The sequence below is a fragment of the Hyla sarda genome, chromosome 6 (assembly GCF_029499605.1).
Source record: "Hyla sarda isolate aHylSar1 chromosome 6, aHylSar1.hap1, whole genome shotgun sequence".
Lineage (NCBI taxonomy): Eukaryota > Metazoa > Chordata > Amphibia > Anura > Hylidae > Hyla > Hyla sarda.
The window spans coordinates 279,043,840-279,063,654 of record NC_079194.1 but is presented as its reverse complement, the minus strand read 5'-3'; the positions used below and the strand labels follow the sequence as shown (position 1 = coordinate 279,063,654).

General features: G+C 42.9%; 1 protein-coding gene across 2 annotated transcripts in view; it reads left to right on the top strand.

Annotated features, from left to right (window-relative positions):
• Positions 1-19,815, top strand: part of LTBP3 (latent transforming growth factor beta binding protein 3) — a 103,019-nt gene that overhangs the window by 65,647 nt on the left and 17,557 nt on the right. For both annotated transcript variants that reach the window (XM_056527451.1, XM_056527452.1), the window contains exons 9-17: positions 1,053-1,072; positions 2,825-2,891; positions 5,365-5,463; positions 6,762-6,887; positions 7,939-8,070; positions 9,289-9,417; positions 13,256-13,384; positions 14,905-15,033; positions 16,729-16,896. In XM_056527451.1, coding sequence (XP_056383426.1) covers positions 1,053-1,072; positions 2,825-2,891; positions 5,365-5,463; positions 6,762-6,887; positions 7,939-8,070; positions 9,289-9,417; positions 13,256-13,384; positions 14,905-15,033; positions 16,729-16,896 — 999 coding nt within the window. The remainder of the gene's footprint in view (positions 1-1,052; positions 1,073-2,824; positions 2,892-5,364; positions 5,464-6,761; positions 6,888-7,938; positions 8,071-9,288; positions 9,418-13,255; positions 13,385-14,904; positions 15,034-16,728; positions 16,897-19,815) is intronic.

Below are 19,815 nucleotides of genomic sequence, written 5' to 3'. Positions count from 1 at the left end.
GTAGTTGAAATAGGAGGGAATGTGGGAAACCATAGACAAGCTGTTTAAGGTGCTGTGTAGGCTCATGCTGTAGTAGTGCCTGTTCCAACCCCTGTCCACCGCAGAAAGTGTCTACAATGGGCACCATAGAACAATGGAACAAGATGGCCTGCTCTTATGAGTTACATCTTATGAGTTACATTTTACTTTACATCATGTAGGTGGTCAAGTGCATTTGTGTTGCTAATCTTAGGAAGCGATGGCACCATGATGCACTTTGAGAAAAATGTGGTCTGGCAGAGGTGTTGCTTTGGGCAATGTTCTGCTAGGGCCGATCTGCACTAACATCATGTGCCGGATACCACAGAATGTCTTCAGAGGTTTTGTGGAGTCTAAGCTTTGATGAGTGAAATATTGACTTGAAGGAGGATGGGGGCCCGGCCCTTGCAGGACTAGGGAATTCCGATTTGTATCAGGTGTTGGACAAGGCAATCCTGAATGTGGCTTGGTGATGGCGGTGCTAAGTCCAAACAGCACAACAACTATTGAACAAAGAAAAAGACATGGGACTGCACTCACCATCCAAGAGTTCTTTATTGACTAGCAAAGTCACAGGCATACATCACGGGAGAGGCAGGAGCTCCGGAACAGACTGTTTCACGCAAAGATTGCGCTTCTTCTAGCCGGTGGCACAATCTTTAGCGTGAAACAGACTGTTCCGGAGCCCTTGCCTCTCTCGTGATGTAGGCCTGTGACTTTGCTAGTCAATAAAGAACTCTTTGATGAATCAAAGTTGTTTTGGTGGCAAGAGGGGAACCTATGCAATGTTAGGCAGATGGTTTTAATGTTATCACTGACTAGTGTATATCATACTATAAATTTTATATCATAGAGATTACAATGTGTATCTTGACATATATACATAATACTTATATTTGATATATTGATATTTCATAGACAGTGTGGAGTGGAAGCATGCATTAGTTAGATGACATATTTGTATAAGTAGCATTTTGGCAGCATTTGATTATACAAAATACACTGAGTAAAGATATATATCTTTTATGTTCTAGGTGAAGTAACTGCATCTATGGTAAGTTTTTTGTAACATTTTAGTAAAATTGATGAGTAGCATGAAAACAGGAATACAAGCCTTATAAAATGAATGGCCTATCCTTAGGATAGGAATAAGTCTATGGACTTTCTAAGAATCCATTCACTAAATTCAGCAGAGCAGAGCAATGAAGAGCAGACACAAATGGGCACGGTACTCAGCTGAGAGCTGCTGTCAGTTTGTTTTAGCGATAAGTGGAGGTCTCAGCACCCTGACCCCCACCGATCCAAACTTCTGATACGACACTATGAACTTCTTCTCTCCATTTGTGGTAGAGGGGTGTGATGCAAAGGGCAGATGGCATTCACCCCTTGTATTCGTGATGCCAGGGCGTGGTTTATCCTCAATACCACCTGAAGGTATACCGCTGGATCCTGGGCAAGGCACAAGGGCAATAATGACTCTAACGCCAAGTTACGGACAATGGTAGCTTTACTGAGGTTAGACAGGTGGAAAAGTCTATACAGTTTAGCCAAGGACCACGGAGGTGAGCAGTGACTCAGAGACCTTAAGAGCTTGCTGGGACTTGCAGTAGATGGGGTCAATTTAATGCAGGCCACGTTGACTTGACAAATGATGACTGTGACTTGATTTGACTGGTGACTGACAACACTGTGAGTGTGGCTTACTTGTAGATTTTGTAGATGGTGGCTGCAGACTGGACATGAGGCTTCCTTTGACTCTGGACACACACACTTAGGCTCGACTTGACTGCACTGGACCTCAGTAACAAGAGTAAGGAAAGAGAGTGAGCTAGCTCCTCCCAGAGCTTTTATAGGGGAGGCTAGCAGGGGTCCTATAGGTCAACCTTGAGTCACCTGGTCACTAATACCTCCTGGGTAACAATCACATGACAAATGACATTTTAAACAGACTAAAAGTGACAACACTTTCTTCATGCATTATGCAGCATAATACATAATAAACACATTTACATGGGGGGGACAGATACGTGGGGCCCAGGGGACACTGGAGGGAGGCTGCTTGACAGGGCAACAAGGGTACTGGGTAACACCTCCCGTACTGGGCAACCAGACATTGTTCCCCTTTGCACTGAACTTTCACTCTCAAGTCACATGGCTGCAGTTTCTATTATTATTTACCTTACCCCAGAGCTAGATTCACAGAAACACTCCTCATTACTGCTGTGTAATGTCCTCCATGCTGCTGCTTTTGAAGATGAGCTAAAAAAAATAGTAGAGGTGGAGGATCTTCTCTTCTCTCTGTGTCTTGTTTATATAGTAGAAATTTTAGCAGCTAGTCTCTGCCCAATTCTGGAGCTGAGCTCAGGTAAAACTGATAAAACTGCTGGAAAATGCCAGATTTATGTCACATAGAGGACAGAAATATTCTATATTCTACAAACATGGAAAATTATTCTGAAAAGTCACCTGGATGTACAGTCACCTGAATGATTTAAGCGCAGTAAACAGAAAATCTGGTTTTTCAAAATCTCTACCACAAGTCAATTTCCTAGGCAAAGATTTTACACATAACATATGGAAAAGATATTTTAACATCTTTAACTTTATTTGACTGCAGATTTTCTGCAGCAAATCCACAAGAAAAATCTGCAGCCAATCCACCCCATGTAAATTTGCTCTAAAATATGTGACATTATTTTCCTATATTCACAAAAAGGTCCAGAGCTAAATGCTATTATGTAGTATAGTAGGATATTAGGAACATACGTCTTATGTTGCTGTTTAAACTTTTCTGTTCAAATTTCAGCTTCCAGTATTTAGCACAAACCCAGAAGAAACTATGTCTTTGCCATCCATTATTCCACCAAAGACTGGTAATGAAACAGTCAACTGAAATGATATGTCCAGTTTTTTTGTTCAAAGTTTCAATTTTATTGCAGTTCTTGCAGCAGCTTCGAAGCCAAAACCAGTAGCATCTGTTCTTAAAGGGGTATTCCAGGCCAAAACTTTTTTTTATATATCAACTGGCTCCGGAAAGTTAAACAGATTTGTAAATTACTTCTATTAAAAAATCGTAATCCTTCCAATAGTTATTAGCTTCTGAAGTTGAGTTGTTGTTTTCTGTCTAACTGCTTTCTGATGACTCACGTCCCGGGAGCTGTCCAGCTCCTATGGGGATATTCTCCCATCATGCACAGCTCCCGGGACGTGACATCATCATTGAGCAGTTATACAGAAAACTTCAGAAGCTAATAACTATTGGAAGGATTAAGATTTTTTAATAGAAGTAATTTACAAATCTGTTTAACTTTCCGGAGCCAGTTGATATATAAAAAAAAAGTTTTTGCCTGGAATACCCCTTTAATATGATCTAATCCATTATGATCCACAACTGGTTTTGGCATTGAAGCTTTCTGTGCGGAATTCCATAGGAATATTCCGCACGGACATTCTGCTTCAGCAGAGTCCAATTTAGTTTAATGGAATTATGCTGAACTGTTCACACTGAAATTTCCACGGTAAAATTTTGGAAATCCCGAATCCAATGTCCAATTCCACTCGGAAACGCATTGCCGCCTATGGTGATGTTGGATTTCCGAGCAGTTCTAGTGCCTGTCAGATTGTTCAAATGTGCAGAATGTCCGCACGTGTTTCCTGTGTGGACATCCCGCACAAATTATGCTGTGTGACCTAGGCTAGCTTTCCACACAGGTTTTTTCTGGTGTTTTTTGGAATACTGCCACTGCAGTTTTTGAGCCAAAGCCTGAAGTGTATTTAAAAGGAATGGGACATATGAAGGAAGGACTTACACTTCTCTGACCTACTGAATCCACTTCTGGCTTTGGCTCAAAAACTGTAGTGGCAGTTTAAAAAACATAAATAAATAACTAAATAAATAAATAAACACCAGAAAAAACAACTGTGCAAAAACCTAGCCTAATTCTGGGATTCTGCTTGGTAGTCTTTTAGAAAACAACCACTGCAGTTTTTGAGCTGAAGTCATAAAAGTGGATTCAAAAGGACTTGGGAATATAAAGGAAGGACTTATACTTCTCCTTTCCCATGGATCCACTTCTGGCTATGGCTCAAAAACTGCAGCGGTAGTTAAAAAAATAAAAAAAATGCCTAGTGGAAACCCATCCTAAGCCAAGAGGAAAATAGAGTAGAAGAAGCATTTGTTCTTTATATTATCTAGTTCATCATGATCCACACATGATTTTGGCTTCAAAACTGCATCACAAAACCTGAGCAAAAGCCCAAAATAGGTGTGGATCATAATGGATTAAAGGGGTAGTCTGGTGCCAGAAAGTTAAACAGATTTGTAAATTACTTCTATATAAAAATCTTGATACTTCCAGTACTTATCAGCTGCTGTAAACTACAGAGGAAATTGTTTTCTTTTTGGATTTACTTTCTGTCTGTCCACATTGCTCTCTGCTGACACCTCTGTCCATATCAGGAACTATCCAGAGCAGGAACAAATCCCCATAGCAAACCTTTGCTGCTGTGGACAGTTCCTGACATGAACAGAGATGTCAGCAGAGAGCACTGTGGTCAGACCAGACAGAAAAGAAATCCAAAAAGAAAAGAATTTACTCTGTATTATACAGCAGCTTATAAGTACTGGAATATCCAGAACAGATACTTCTACTCTTTTTTGAATCCACTCCTTGTGTAAATTAAATTTAACAAATAGAAGAAAAAGAGTAGAAGAAACATCTCTTCTTTTTCTTTTATTTAATTTATTATGATCCAATGCTTATGTTTATGGGTTTCAAGACTGCAAAGCAACACTGCAACAAACTGTACTATGTAAAAGCGTAAAATGTATGTGGTGAATTAGTTGTTAGTCTAGTTTCACAGTGCGTTAGTGCTCCTGTTAGTCATATTCTCCAACATCCTCACAAAAGATGGAATGCCGACGTATACTGTTACCGGGAGCAGCAGACCCCCATTGATTTCAATGGCTAGCGTATTTTTTATGTGGGCACTGTATAGTCCTATACAGTGCCCACATAAAAAATATGCTAGTGTAACAACAATAGCAGCCGTAATGCCCATTTAATTGTGACAGTCATAGTGCCCATTTAGTATCACCATGCATTATAATCATATAATAATGCCGACCATAATAATCGCATATATTGTGGCCACAATATGTCAGGTTGATCACCTACTCTAGTGCTTCTCTTTTATTAGTAGATAAACAATCCTGTAAATGTACTCATTCTATTCAGAGCATATGTATTAATTGTATAATGTTTTATGTTTTAGACATTACCAATGGATATGTGAGATTGTAAAATGGTTCTTACTAAATTACATGCCAATATGTCCTAATTATAGCTCTTGTTTTGGAACCCACAACTGTGGCTGTGCGAAAGATACCTGCGGAGGATGACACCCGAAGAAGTGCTGCTGAGATTGCTCCCACACAATTAACAGGTAAGTCATGTGATTGCTGCCATTAAATGGGCTTTTTGGACCTACCGGTATTTAAAAAACAGAAAAAAAATTACATATCACTGGGACATGTGAAATCGAGACCCTCACCGATTAGTGAAAATAGCTGGAAGAAGGGCGTGCTTAAATACTTCACTCTCCAGCTTGTCACAATCTCCATCCTGCAGCCCCAGGGCTGACCTCTGGGACCCCCTGTGATCTCCTGAACAAGGCCCGGCTCTCACCTCTGCATGCACGGGTCTGCCACTTCTCCCCGGCGCGCTCCAGCCCCCCACCCCCCACCCCCACCTTCAGCACTGGTGCTGAACAGAATTGACGGCCTGCTCAGCAAATCACCAGCCTAGATTGGGCTCTGTCTTAGCTGGTGACTGGCTGCACAGACTGTCGTTTCTCACGAGATCATGGGTGGGGAGGGGGGGGGTGTTGTCCGATCTATTCTTTAAATAGGGAATAACTTTTTATGAAATGGATAACCCATTTAAGTGTGTGCTTCCCGCAGCTCCCCCTGCTGATCGGTGGAAGTCTCAGCACTGAGACCCCATCCAATCAAAACTTTTGAAATGCCCCTGTAACATGTCAATTTTTTTTAATGAGAGGTAGTGCACTTAAAAGTGGTTTTCTGGGGAGATAACAATACTGTTAAAAAAATGTCCCAATAAGTCCCATGTCCAAAGTTATTTTACTGTGTTTAAAAAATGTAAGTCTGTGTATGATCTCATTGTACTCACCTCCCTGCCAGGACTTTTTTTTTTATTGTGCACCATCCTGCCACTTCTGGGTCCCCTTCCCTTTGGTTTCCATACATCACACATTCTTTCAGCTCAGTATTACTATGCACGCCGAACCTCCCGAGCTAAATGTGTGATGAATAGTCCCAAAAGGAGGGGGAGCAGGGAAGAAGTAGCCAGGACGACACACTGGAGAAAGAGCACAGCTTTTGGGGAGAGGGTGAGTACAATGAAATATATGTATTATATATTTAAAACACCCGCCGCAATCTCCTGCTCAGCTCCAAGCCCTGAGATGTCTGAGTACAGCATTCTGGTCTCTCCAGCGTTCCCATAGAAATGAATGGAGCGGTTGCCATCATGTGCTCTTCTCAGAGACCAGGGGCATCAGGCAAGACATTGCGGGTCCCATTGGTCTGACCCCCTGCGATCAGACACTTATCCCCTATCCTGTGGATAGGGGGAAAGTAGTTTTTCGCTAGACTATCCCTTTAAACTGTTTCATAAATTATGGATTACCATTCATTAACAACCTGATTATTTCCAACCTAGAAACCGATGAATGTAAAATGATCAGAAACCTGTGTGGACACGGAGAATGCATCTCAACCCCTACAGGGTTCTACTGCATTTGTAACCCTGGTTACTATCAAGATCCTGAGAAGAGGGTTTGTGTAGGTAAGTAAAGCATCTGGGCTTCTATTTCCTTTAACTACCTTTGCTTGAACCTATGCTGAGAAACAAGCAGTTCATAACAATTCAGTATAGATACCTGATTTATGTCTAGGCATGGGCGACATCTGCTCTTTATATGATAAAAAGAGTCATATTATGTATGGCCAGTTGCTGTCCAATGTTGACAGGTTACAAAAGTAGAAAATAAAGCCCCATCATGTATATGATATTGTTATACGCTCTGAACACATTAAAGGGGTACTCCGCCGCTAGACTTCTTATCCCCTATCCAAAGAATAGGAGATTAGATGTCTGATCGCAGGCGTCCCGCCACTGGGGCCTCCCGCGATCTCCCGCAGCACCTGGCATTCTAAACAATGCCGAGTTCCTGCAGCAGTGGTTGTTACGTCACGGCCATGCCCCCACATGATGTCACGCCCCCTCCATTAATGTCTATGGGAGTGGGCGTGTCTGCCGACACGCCCCCTCCCCTTGACATGAATGGAAGGGGAGTGGTGTGACGAATGTGGCCATGACGTCACGATCGCGTTCTCTGTCTCGTTCAGAACGCTGGAGTACCATAGTACCCCTTTAAAGAGGTACTCCCATACACATTTATAAAAAGTAAACAGGTCTCCCAACCGGCCTGGAGCAGAATGACAGTAGAGGTTGTCACCGCGCTGGCAGCTGCCACACCAGTCAGGTTGGGGGACCACCCACATCTGTAGCACATCCTGCTGATAATTTGTTTTAGGAAACTCAAATGGCTATGGTGGGTTTAACTTGGGCATGTCAAAATTCTTATTGGTATAATGTATATAGGATTATGGAATTAGACGTGATTTTTATTTAAAAAAATTAGCGTAAAATTAGACTTAATATTTTTCCTCCATAAGAATTGGCGAATACTGAGCAATTGGCAGGGCCATAGTTACCATAAGTCACCCGTGGACCTGTGCCTAGGGCAGGAAAGTTGACAGGGGCAGAACTTCAGTGAGTAAAAATGATACTTTTGACGTAGCTACTTCTCTTATACTCTGTTTGTACATTATAGACATTGATGAATGTAAGAGCGAACCCTGTGGTCACGGAAAGGGCTTGTGTCTAAATACGGGGGGTTCATTCAACTGCCACTGCCATCATGGGTACAGGCTAAATGTATCACATGGACAGAGATCTTGTGTGGGTAAGAACATGTTTTGCCTTTTCCCTTTATTTGGACAGTTACCACTCTTTTTATTTTTTAACCATAGACCTATTTTTATGGTGACATTACAAAACATTTTTCTATCTTTTTGTGTTTTTTGACCCGACATATTTTAATGTGACATGTCACTTCAGTCCTGCTTTTTTTTTTTTTAAAGCACTGACTTTGCAATTCCTCATTTTAGGCTTTGTTATATAAAAATAACAGTCAATAATATCATATAAATGGAGCCATGAATGACTAAGAAGTCCACATGGATGGAACTCTAATCTTTATATATATATATATATATATATATATATATATATATATATATATACAGTGGTCCCTCAAGTTACAACATTAATTGGTTCCAGGACGACCATTGTATGTTGAAACCATTGTATGTTGAGACCATAACTCTATGGAAACCTGGAAATTGGTTTTGAAGCCACCAAAATGTCATCCAAAAATAGGAAAAAGTGAGGAATAAAGAAAAATAAGTAGATAACTAATAGCGATAAAGCAAGTCCTTACATATAAAAGTAAGAAAGATCTGCTGGGAGCTGTAAATCACTGTCTATGTCAGTGTTTCCCAATCAGGGTGCCTCCAGCTGTTGCAAAACTACAACTCCCAGCATGCCCGGACAGTCCGGGCATGCTGGGAGTTGTAGTTTTGCAACAGCTGGATGCACCCTGGTTGGGAAACAATGGTTTAAGTAGAGGACAGGAGCCTCTTTAGGGTCCTACACAGTACACATAGTGTCCTAAATGGAGCCACCCTTACTTGGTGTCCAAAGGAGCAGCTAACCCTGGCAAAGGTAAAGAGTAGTACAAAACTTGTAGTTCCTCCCTGTACTGTAGGGGGCGCTACCAGACAGCCAGTCAGTGCTTGCACCTCAGTAATACAGGTGATTTACCAGTAAAATGCCCATTCTGATTGGTCAGTTCCTCCAGTTGTGACACGTTTCACAGATCTGGACTGTCCGTAGCATTGTATGTTGAGTCTGGTTTCAAGTTACAATGGTCCAGAAAAGACCATTGTATGTTGAAACTATTGTATGTTGAGGCCATTGTAAGTTGAGGGATCACTGTATATATATATTTATATATGTATATAATGTTCCTGTTTGTATCCTTTTTTTCTCCCCATATAACTGTGTATTTAGAAACAATTTTCATTGTTTGTATCCTCATTGACTGTTCTATATCTCACAGATGTTGATGAGTGTTCACGCTCCGGGATGTGCGGCGATTCTCGCAGTTGTATAAATTTTCCGGGATACTACAAATGTGAATGTCAGACTGGATACAAAATAAAGAACAGAAGACCATTATTATGTGAAGGTGAGATGATAGGTGATGCTTTTGACCCATTAAAATGTGATTTGCAGTTGACCAATTTCACAAAGTATTATATTTGGAATTACTTTTTTTTTTTTATTAAGAAATTCCAAGAAGCCATTATTACTTATGAGAAAAACTGATATTTTGTAACAAAAATAAAAGCAATATAAAAGGTCAGATCTTTTTTTCCACATTTCCATGTATGTTGGTATAAAGTACTTTAAAATACAGTAACCCCCCGACCTACGATGGCCCCGACATATGATGAAATCGACATACGATGCTTTTATATGTCGGGGCCATCGCATTAACTGCTATTCGACAGTGCAAAATGCTTAAGCTGCTGTCGGATAGCAGTTTAAGCATCCCTGGCAGGTTCACTTACCTATCCCCGCTGCTCCAGGTCCACTTCGCGATCCTCCGGCGTCTTCCGCATCTTCTCCAGGGTCCGGGCCTCGCTTTCCGGCATCGTTATTACGTCACTACGCACGCCGTGCCGGCACAGCAGCGTAATAACGTCACCAGAAAGCGAGGCCCGGACCCTGCAGATGCGGAAGACGCCGGAGGATCCCGAAGAAGACGCCGGAGCAGCGGGACAGCATCGGGAGCCCCTGGGACAGCATCGGGAGCGGTGAGGATGCGGTCCGGAGCGTCGGGGACAGGTAAGTATAACGTCCTATACTTTACATTGCACGGATCCCTCAACATACGATGGATTCGACAAACGATGGGTCATTTGGAACGAATTACCATCGTATGTTGAGGGACCACTGTAGTTCTTTAATATTACATCTGCCTGGTCTGACCTTACAAAGGCAAAGTGAATATTCATGATAAAATGTGACCAAAAAGTCTAAAAAAAAAGAAAAGATTTTAGTATTTCTTATTGTGGTGGCTCAGTACGGGAGTTGTTACCCAGTACCCTTGCTGTCCTGTAAGGCAGCCTCCCTGCAGTGTCCCCTGCCCCCCCCCCCCCCCCTCAACTGTTCTACTGTAATTGTATATTATCCCCTATGTTATGTATGTAACAATGTTGTATCTTTAAGAATATTGGTCAAGTGATCACCAGTTGTCAGGTGAGTTGTCATGTGAGTGTAACCAAGGAGGTATCAGTGACCATGTGACCTAAGGTTGACCTATGGGACCCCACTAGAGTCTCCCCTATAAAAGCCATCTGCTCTACATCACACCCCCATACCACATTATATTTAGTGGTTACATGGAGGAAACGACATTTAAAAACATTGAAAGAAGATGTTAAAATAACCTCAATTTGTGTACATACAGCACGTGTATCAAAATACGTATAGGCAGACAGAAAATCAAAATAAGTATAGGCAGACAGAAAATAAAAATAGGGGTCTATTCACACGGCAGAATTTTTTTGCTTGGGGAATAGACTTCTATGGGATTCCGCACTCCCATTCCCACTTCTGAATTTCCGCTTGCGGAATTCCGCAAACGGAAATTCAGACATGTGAATAGACCCCAAGACATCTTCTATCTTCAGGACAGGTGGGAGTCCAACCACTGGGCAATCATGAGAATGGGGATCCTTTGTGACCCCTATGGAGTAGTGGCCGAGCACTGTACTTCCTTCGCCCAGCATTGTATCAGTTTGTATGCCCGCCTGCTGCTCCATTTAACCACAGACCCCTGTAGTCATAATCAGTTTAGGGGCACAGTTCTAAGAGGTCTTGTCAGCACCACACCTCACGCTTTGCAGCTCAATCGGTGCCCGTGTCCATAGCACACCACTATGCAGAATACCGTTCAGAGAAGAAAGTCACGACGCGGTATCCGAGATGCTGCTTCACCTTGCTGCTTTATTAGCCACTAGCCAGGCATACACACGAGGATGCACTCCACCTGACGGAGAGCATCCTCGTGTGTATGCCTGGCTAGTGGCTAATAAAGCAGTAAGAAGAAGCAGCATCTCGGGTGCTGTGTCGTGACTTTCTTCTCTGAATGGTATAATCAGTTTAGGTCCTAGTGTTTGAACCACTACCGATTGATTAGACATTGTCACTTTTTGGCAATTAAAATTTTTCCATGTCATTGTCTTTAAAAAATATCCCTCTTCTCAGGATCTGGATAGTATCCAGGATTATACATGCAGTAGAACCAGGTAGGGGTTGAAATGCATTCTCCATGTCAACACAACAATTTCCAGATATTATTTTACACTCATCAGTTTCTATGTTGGAAATAAACTGGTTATTAATGAAAGGTAATCCAAAATTAATGAAGCAGTTAAAAGGGGTAGCCCGGCCCAAAACAAATTATCCTCTATCCACAGTGATCGTGGGGGGTCCAACGGATGGGACCACCTGCAATCGCCTGCCTGGCTCCCTGGCGCTTGCTACAGAGGGCATTCATTCATTTCTATGGTAGCACCGGAGAGAACCGAGTGCTGTACTTAGGCATCTCCGACACACCCATAGGGTGTATCTGCGCCTGCTGCAGATAAAATCCCCCGGCCGGAAATTTCCGGGCTAAATTACAGGCTCCTATGGTCTGTGAGGCTGCTGTAAAGCATTTCTCTAAATGCAGTTAAAAGCAGCTCGAAGCAAGATGTCTGCCTCAATAATTATGTACAGAAAACAGAATCAATTATCTATATTTAGAAAATAAATAAAAAGATTAGAAGAAAAGAATGTGTCAGTTTCTGATCAATTTAAATCAAATTAAAAGGCTTAGGTCATACTTTCACATAAAGGTGTATATACATGAAGAGATAAAGCAGGTGTTAAAAAGTAGCAATAGCAAAATTAGCATTAAAGGGGTACTCCGGTGGAAAACTTTTTTTTTTTTTTTTTAAATCAACTGGTGCCAGAAAGTTAAACTGATTTGTAAATTACTTCTATTAAAAAAAATCTTAATCCTTTCAGTACTTATTAGCTGCTGAATACTACAGAGGAAATTATTTTCTTTTTGGTACACAGTGCTCTCTGCTGACATCATGAGCACAGTGCTCTCTGCTGACATCTCTGTCCATTTTAGGAACTGTCCATATGCAGCATATATGTTTGCTACGGGGATTTTACTCCTACTCTGGACAGTTCTTAAAATGGACAGCGATGTCAGCAGAGAGCACTGTGCTCGTGATGTCAGCAGAGAGCTCTGTGTTCCAAAAAGAAAAAAGAATATTCAGCAGCTAATAAGTAATGAAAGGATTAAGATTTTTTAATAGAAGTAATTTACAAATCTGTTTAACTTTCTGGCACCAGTTGATTACAAAAAAAAGTTTGCCACCGGAAGTACCCCTTTAAAGGGATTATGCAGGATTAGAAAAATGGCAGCTTTCTTTTAAAAAACAGCTCCACACCTGTCCTCGGGTTGTGTATGGTATGACAACTTGTTTCCATTCATTTTACTAGAAATGAGCTCCAAGATCACGCACAAACGGAAGACAAAAGTGACACTTTTTTTGTGAGAAAGTAGCTGTGTGTAAAAAACAAAACAAAAAAAAATAAAAAAAAATAAAAAACATCCAGCTGGAGTTACATAACATTTTGGCATGAATGCTGCAACTAATTTTACAGTGATTTAACAAAAAATTATAAATAATAAAAATTGTCACAAAACCTCCTCATAAACATATAGGACCTGTGGGGGAGATTTACCAAAACCTGTCCAGAGGAAAAGTTGCCCAGTTGCCCATAGCAACAATCAGTCCCTTTTAAAAATGAAAGAAGCGATCTGATTGGTTGCTATGGGCAACTGGGCAACGTTTTCTTTGCACAGGTTTTGATAAATATCCCCGTGTGTGTCCAAAAGCAGAACTGAATCTGAGTTGTAACCCTCTGACAGGTGAATTTACCTCAATTTATTGCAGACATCAACGAGTGTATAACACAACAGCAATGTGTTGGAGGACAATGTAAAAACACTCAAGGCTCCTTCCGATGTGTCTGTCCTGAAGGCTACAGAATATTTACCCAAGGAATCCAACAAATATGTCAAGGTACTTCATAAATCTATTCTATTATGTACCTACATTCTGTGTACAAAATAGAAAAAACGAAAAAGGGCCGACAAGCGGCGCCTCGTGTATTACCCCAGGAAATACGTGGGAGGTGTGAGGTGTGAGGATTGGGGGATGTCGCCACGGGGCTTATAGATGGCCGCTGACCTCAAAATAGAAATGACAGGCATGTTACATGCCTATGTAGTGGGGTACCATCAGTGGTGGGTCACTGCCAAGCCAGTGGGTTGCAGGAATCAACCCAGGTCGTCCTGTAGATATGATGATGAGGAGTAAAGAGGAACCCTTAGATACCGGCGCTGCGATTTAAAGGGTACCTCTCATCAAAAAAACTTTTGATATATTATAGATTAATGTATGCAGAATAACTTTACAATTGCATGTTATTAAAAAATATGCTTCTTTCTATTTCATTTTCCACTTTGAAGAAATGACCACTAGGGGTCTCCCTACCAGTCCTGGCAGCAAGCATTTCAGACTCATGCTGGAGTCCTAAACACTACGAGCTGCCAGTCTGCTTTGTTCACAAAGGAGAACACTCAGAGCTGCCAGCCTGCTTTGTTCACAGCCTGTTTGGCTGTGAACAAAGCAGGCTGGCAGCTCTGAGTGTTTAGGACTCCAGCATGAGTCAGAAATGCTTGCTGACAGGACTGATCGGGAAAAATACAATAGAAAGAAGCATATTTTTCATTAACATGCTATTGGAAAGTTATTCAACATTCATTAATCTAAAATATATCAAAAGTTTATTTGATGAGAGGTACCCTTTAAAAGCATGAAGACATGCTGCCAAAACATATAACGCATGTATATTGCAAAAAAATAAAACTTACAAAGAAGATGCCATATAGTCAAAAAAATTTACCACCGGAGTACCCCTTTAAAGTAAAAGATCCTAGACGGGACCATTTATTTGAACAAAAGTAAAATGAAAGTAAAATAAAACAATAAAAACAGTGGATTACGCGTTTCGGGAGGAGCCCTCCCTTCCTCAGATCAAGGTCCCCTGAGCCTCCGTGGTGGTGCTCAGCGGTTAAGTCCAAACATGCATGGCTATCCAACAAGTGAAACGAAAGCTGCGGCAGCTCACCAAATAAACTTCAGGCTTTTATTGAAGACGGGTGTACATACAGGTGCAAATTCACAAAGAGCGACGTCCGTTTCACGCTAAATCGTGCTTCTTCTGGCTCTGCCAGAAGAAGCACGATTTAGTGTGAAATGGACGTCGCTCTTTGTGAATTTGCACCTGTATGTACAACCACCTTCAACAAAAGCCTGAAGTTTATTTGGTGAGCTGCCGCAGCTTTCGTTTCACTTGTTGGATAGCCATGCATGTTTGGACTTAACCGCTGAGCACCACCACGGAGGCTGACCAGAGTGACTGCACTAAGCTTTATCGGAGTAGGGGATTTAACAACACTCCCGGGTATTACACTAGTTCCAGTTGGACACTTATCTATATTGTTGGAATTTCTAATTATTTATTTGCATCATTTTAGATATAGACGAGTGTTCTCTCTTCCCGCAAATCTGCTCCCCTCATGGCAGGTGTGAGAATTTGGATGGGTCATACATGTGCATCTGTGACACTGGTTATGCACCTAGTGAAGACCAGAAGAGTTGTGAAGGTAAGCACAAATCATATATTCAGAACTTATTTAATCGGACACTACTAGATACACTCAGCAATATGGTTAGCTCCTTTCTCTTTCACTCATTCCTGCATTCTGAAGTACACATACATAAAGGGTGGTGAGGAGATATGGAAGGGCTTCAGGAGCTGAGCCTACTCCATATGCAGAGGGTCTCCACTGTATATGACAGATGACACTCACTTACAGCTGCCAGGATTGGACTTTAGTCTGATCCTGGCATTTTAGCCCTCTAGATGCTGCAGTCAAAAGAGACTGTGGCATCTAGGCAGTTATTTGACAGGTACTGTTCCTGTTGCCGCTTCCTTCCTGCAATGAAATCTCAGAGTGCCGATTAGTTGCCGTGGCAGCCAGGCCCTTGTGTGTGTCAGGAACTCTCATAAGCAGGAGAGGTTCGCAGTGGGGATTTGCTCATGCTCTGGACACTTCATGACACGGACAGGGGCGGCAGCAGATAGCACTGTGGTCAGACTGGGAAGAACTACGCAACATGCTGGAGCATACAGCAGTTGATAAATACTGGAAGGCTTAAGATAAATAGTAATGTAAGTAATGTAAATGTAATTTACAAATCTGTATAACTTTCTGGTACATTTTTTTCCTCTGGAGTACCCCTTTAAGGGTAGGATGACACTTGCCAGATTTTTCTGCATATTTGCTACTGCGTATTTTTCTACCCATTAAAGTCAACGGATAACAAAATAAGCTGCGTATAGCGCTACCCATTGACCTTAAAGGGATACTCCGGCCCAAAGACATCTTAGACCCTATCCAAAGGATTGTGGATAAGATGTCTGACCGCGGGGGTCCCGCAGCTGGGCACCCTGCAGTCTGTGAGCTGGCAGTGTGGCATGCAGCTCAAACAGGTGGGTGCTGAATGCAAGATTGCAGGGGTCCCCAGCGGCGGGACCCCCGTGTCAGACATCTTATCCTCTATCCTTTGGATAGGGGAAAAGATGTCTTAGGGCCGGAGTACCCCTTTAATGGGTAGGAAAATATACGGCATCAAATACGGAGCAAAATACGACATGTGCGACCCCACTTTAAGTCTGTCAGTGTGAGAGCTCTTGCTTGTTTGCATTTCAAACATAGGACCTGCCACTATGACATTAAAGGGGTACTCCGTGGAAATTATTTTTTTTAAATCAACTGGTGCCAGAAAGTTAAACAGATTTGTAAATTACTTCTATTTAAAAATCCCAATCCTTCCAGTACTTATCAGCTGCCGGCATACTACAGAGGAAGTTCCCTCTGCTGACACCTCTGTCCATGTCAGGAACTGTCCAGAGCAGGAGAGGTTTGCTTAGGGGAATTGTTCCTGCTCTGGACAGTTCCTGACATGGACAGAGGTGTCAGCAGAGAGCACTGTGGTCAGACAGAAAGGAAATTCAAAAAGAAAAGAACTTCCTCTGTAATATACAGCAGCTGATAAGTACTGGAAGGATCAAGATTTTTAAATAGAAGTAATTTACAAATTAACAAATCTGTTTAACTTTCTGGCACCAGTTGATTTAAAAAAAAATAATAATAAATGGTTTCCACCGGAGTACCCCTTTAGTAAGGCATATGGAGACAAGTTCTGATTCAATATTTCTAGGAAATGGAATGAAAACATTTTACATAGGAATATTTGCCTGGCATACTCATACTTTCTCTTTTTTACGATTCCAGAGGTTACTCGTGGTTTAGTTGTTAAAGACTGTTTCTTAAGCCTGGATGACTCTCTGTTCTGCGACAGTGTTCTTGCTGTGAATGTAACACGGGAGCAGTGTTGTTGTTCCTTGGGTGCAGGATGGGGCGACCACTGTGAGATCTACCCCTGTCCCGTGCACAGCTCAGGTATGGTCTGATAAAAATTCCATATGCATTGAAAAAACAAAAAATTTCCTTTACTTTCCTAGTCAGACATGTCCTAAAAAAGTGAGAAGTGGTGATCTGGATGCCGGAACCTTGAACACTGTAAGGGCCTGTTCACACGGCAGAAAGTCTGCAAGCAGCAGGCGCTGGTAGTACATGCCGGCGCTAGGACTGCTTGGAACTGCCATAGATAGCAATGCATTTCCGAGCAGATTCTGCAGAAAGAATTAACCCCTTCCCGCTATTGGACGTATGCATACGTCCAGGCGAATTACACGTTCGCGCAAATGGACGTATGCATACGTCCAAGCGATCTCCTGCTCTGCCGCGGGCAGCGCAGGAGATCGCGGGTGGGACTCAGCTGTCAATCACAGCCGGAGTCCCACCGCAGCTGCCGGGGCCGCGATCGCGCCGGTCCCGGCAGCATTAACCCCATAGATGCCGTGATCAGTCTGATCACGGCATCTATAGTGTTTGCAGGGGGAGCGCTCTCCCCCTGCCCATCAATCGCGTCGCCGCGATAAAATAAGGGGGATCGGGGGTGTCCAAGACACCCTCGATCCCCCTTGAAGAGATAGGAGTGAGGTGGCAGGGTTGCCACCCCTCCTATCCCTGCTATTGATCGGCGGAGCGGCCGACCAATAGAAGACTGGGGGCGGGGGGGTTAAAGTTCGGTTCCCCGCGCTATGCCCGCCCATCGGTGTCCGGGCACAGCGGGGGGAACCGTGCAGTAGCGGCGGCGGCCGCGATCACTTACCCGGCGGCGGCGGCTGTGATCACGGCGGCGGTGGAGGTAAGTATGACGCCGCGTGTCCAGAGTCTGTTGCCTAGCAACATCTGCAGGGCGACAGTTTAGAGAGTGGTCTCTAAACTGTCGCCCTCCAGATGTTGCAAAACTACAACTCCCACCATGCCTTGACAGCTGTTTGCTGTGTTGGCATGCTGGGAGTTGTAGTTTTGCAAGATTTAGAGGGGTTCAGGCTAGAGATCACTGACAGTGGTCTCTAAACTGTAGCCCTCCAGATATTACAAAACTACAACTCCCAGCATGCTCAGACAGCAGTTTGCTGTCTTAGCATGCTGAGATTTGTAGTTTTGCAACATCTGGAGGGCCACAGTTTAGAGACCACTGTCAGTGATCTCCAGCCTGAACCCCTCTAAATCTTGCAAAACTACAACTCCCAGCATTCAGGAACAGCAAATGGCTGTCTCGGCATGCTGGGAGTTGTACTTGCGTGCATCCAGCTGTTGCATAACTACATCTCCCAGCATTCTCTTTGGCAATCAGTACATGCTGAGAGTTGTAGTTCTGCAACAGCTGGAGGCACACTGGTTGGGAAATACCGAGTTAGGTAATAGGTTCTATTACCCAACTCAGTATTTTCCAGTGTGCCTCCAGCTGTTGCAAAACTACAACTCCCAGCATGCACGTTCTGTCAGTGCATGCTGGGAGTTGTAGTTTTGCCCCCCCCCCCTCCCATGTGAATGTACAGGTTACATTCACACTGGCGGCGGATTACAGTGAATTCCCTGCTTCAGGTTTGAGCTGCAGCAGCCGCAGCTCAAACTCCTAGCGGGAGACTCAGTGTAATCCGCCGTCAGTGTGAATGTAACCTAAAAACACTACACTACACTAACATAAAATAAAGAGTAAAACACTACATATACACACGTACACTGCCCCCCCCCTACCACCCCCCCTTCCCCCCCAATAAAAATGAAAAACGTATCCTACTGCAGTGTTTCCAAAACGGAACCTCCAGCTGTTGCAAAACAAAAACTCCCAGCATTTCCGGACAGCCATTGACTGTCCAAGCATGCTGGGAGTTTAGCAACAGCTGGAGGCACCCTGTTTGGGAATCACTGGCTTAGAATACCCCTATGTCCACCCCTATGCAAATCCCTAATTTGGGCCTCAAATGCACATGGCGCTCTCACTTTGGAGCCCTGGCGTATTTCAAGGCAACAGTTTAGGGCCACATATGGGGTATCGCCGTACTCGGGAGAAATTGCCTAACAAATTTTGGGGGGCTTTTTCTCCTTTTACCCCTTATGAAAAGGTAAAGTTGGGGTCTACACCAGCATGTTAGTGTAAAAAAAAAAACATTTTTGTACACTAACATACTGGTGTTGCCCCATACTTTAAAATTTCACAAGCGGTAAAAGAAAAAAAGCCTCCAAAGTTTGTAACACATTTTCTCCTGAGGACGGAGATACCCCATATGTGGGCGCAAAGTGTTCTGGGGACGCACAACAAGGCTCAGAAGGGAGAGTGCACCATGTAAATTTGAGGTCTAAATTGGTGATTTGCACAGGGGTGGCTGATTTTACAGTGGTTCTGACATAAGTGCAAAACAATAAATACCCACATGTGACCCCATTTTGGAAACTACACCCCTCACGGAATGTAACAAGGGGTATAGTGAGCATTTACACCCCACAGGTGTCTGACAGATCTTTGAAACAGGGGTCTGTGAAAATGAAAAATAAAATTTTTAATTTACACAGCCCACTGTTCCAAAGATACGTCAAATGCCAGTGGGGTGTAAATTCTCCCTGCACCCCTTATTACCTTCCGTGAGGGGTGTAGTTTTAAAAATGGGGTCACATGTGGGGGGTCCACTGTTCTGGCACCACGGGGGGCTTTGGAAATGCACATGGCCAAATTCTCTCTCCAAAAGCTCAATGATGCTCCTTCTCTTCTGAGCATTGTAGTTCGCCCCCAGTGCACTTCACGTCCACTTATTGGGTATTTCCATACTCAGAAGAGATGGGGTTACAAATTTTGGGGGGTATTTTCTGCTATTATCCCTTGTAAAAATGTAAAATTTGGGGGAAAACAAGCATTTTAGTGTAAAAAAAATATTTTTTTTTTTACATATGCAAAAGTCGTGAAACACC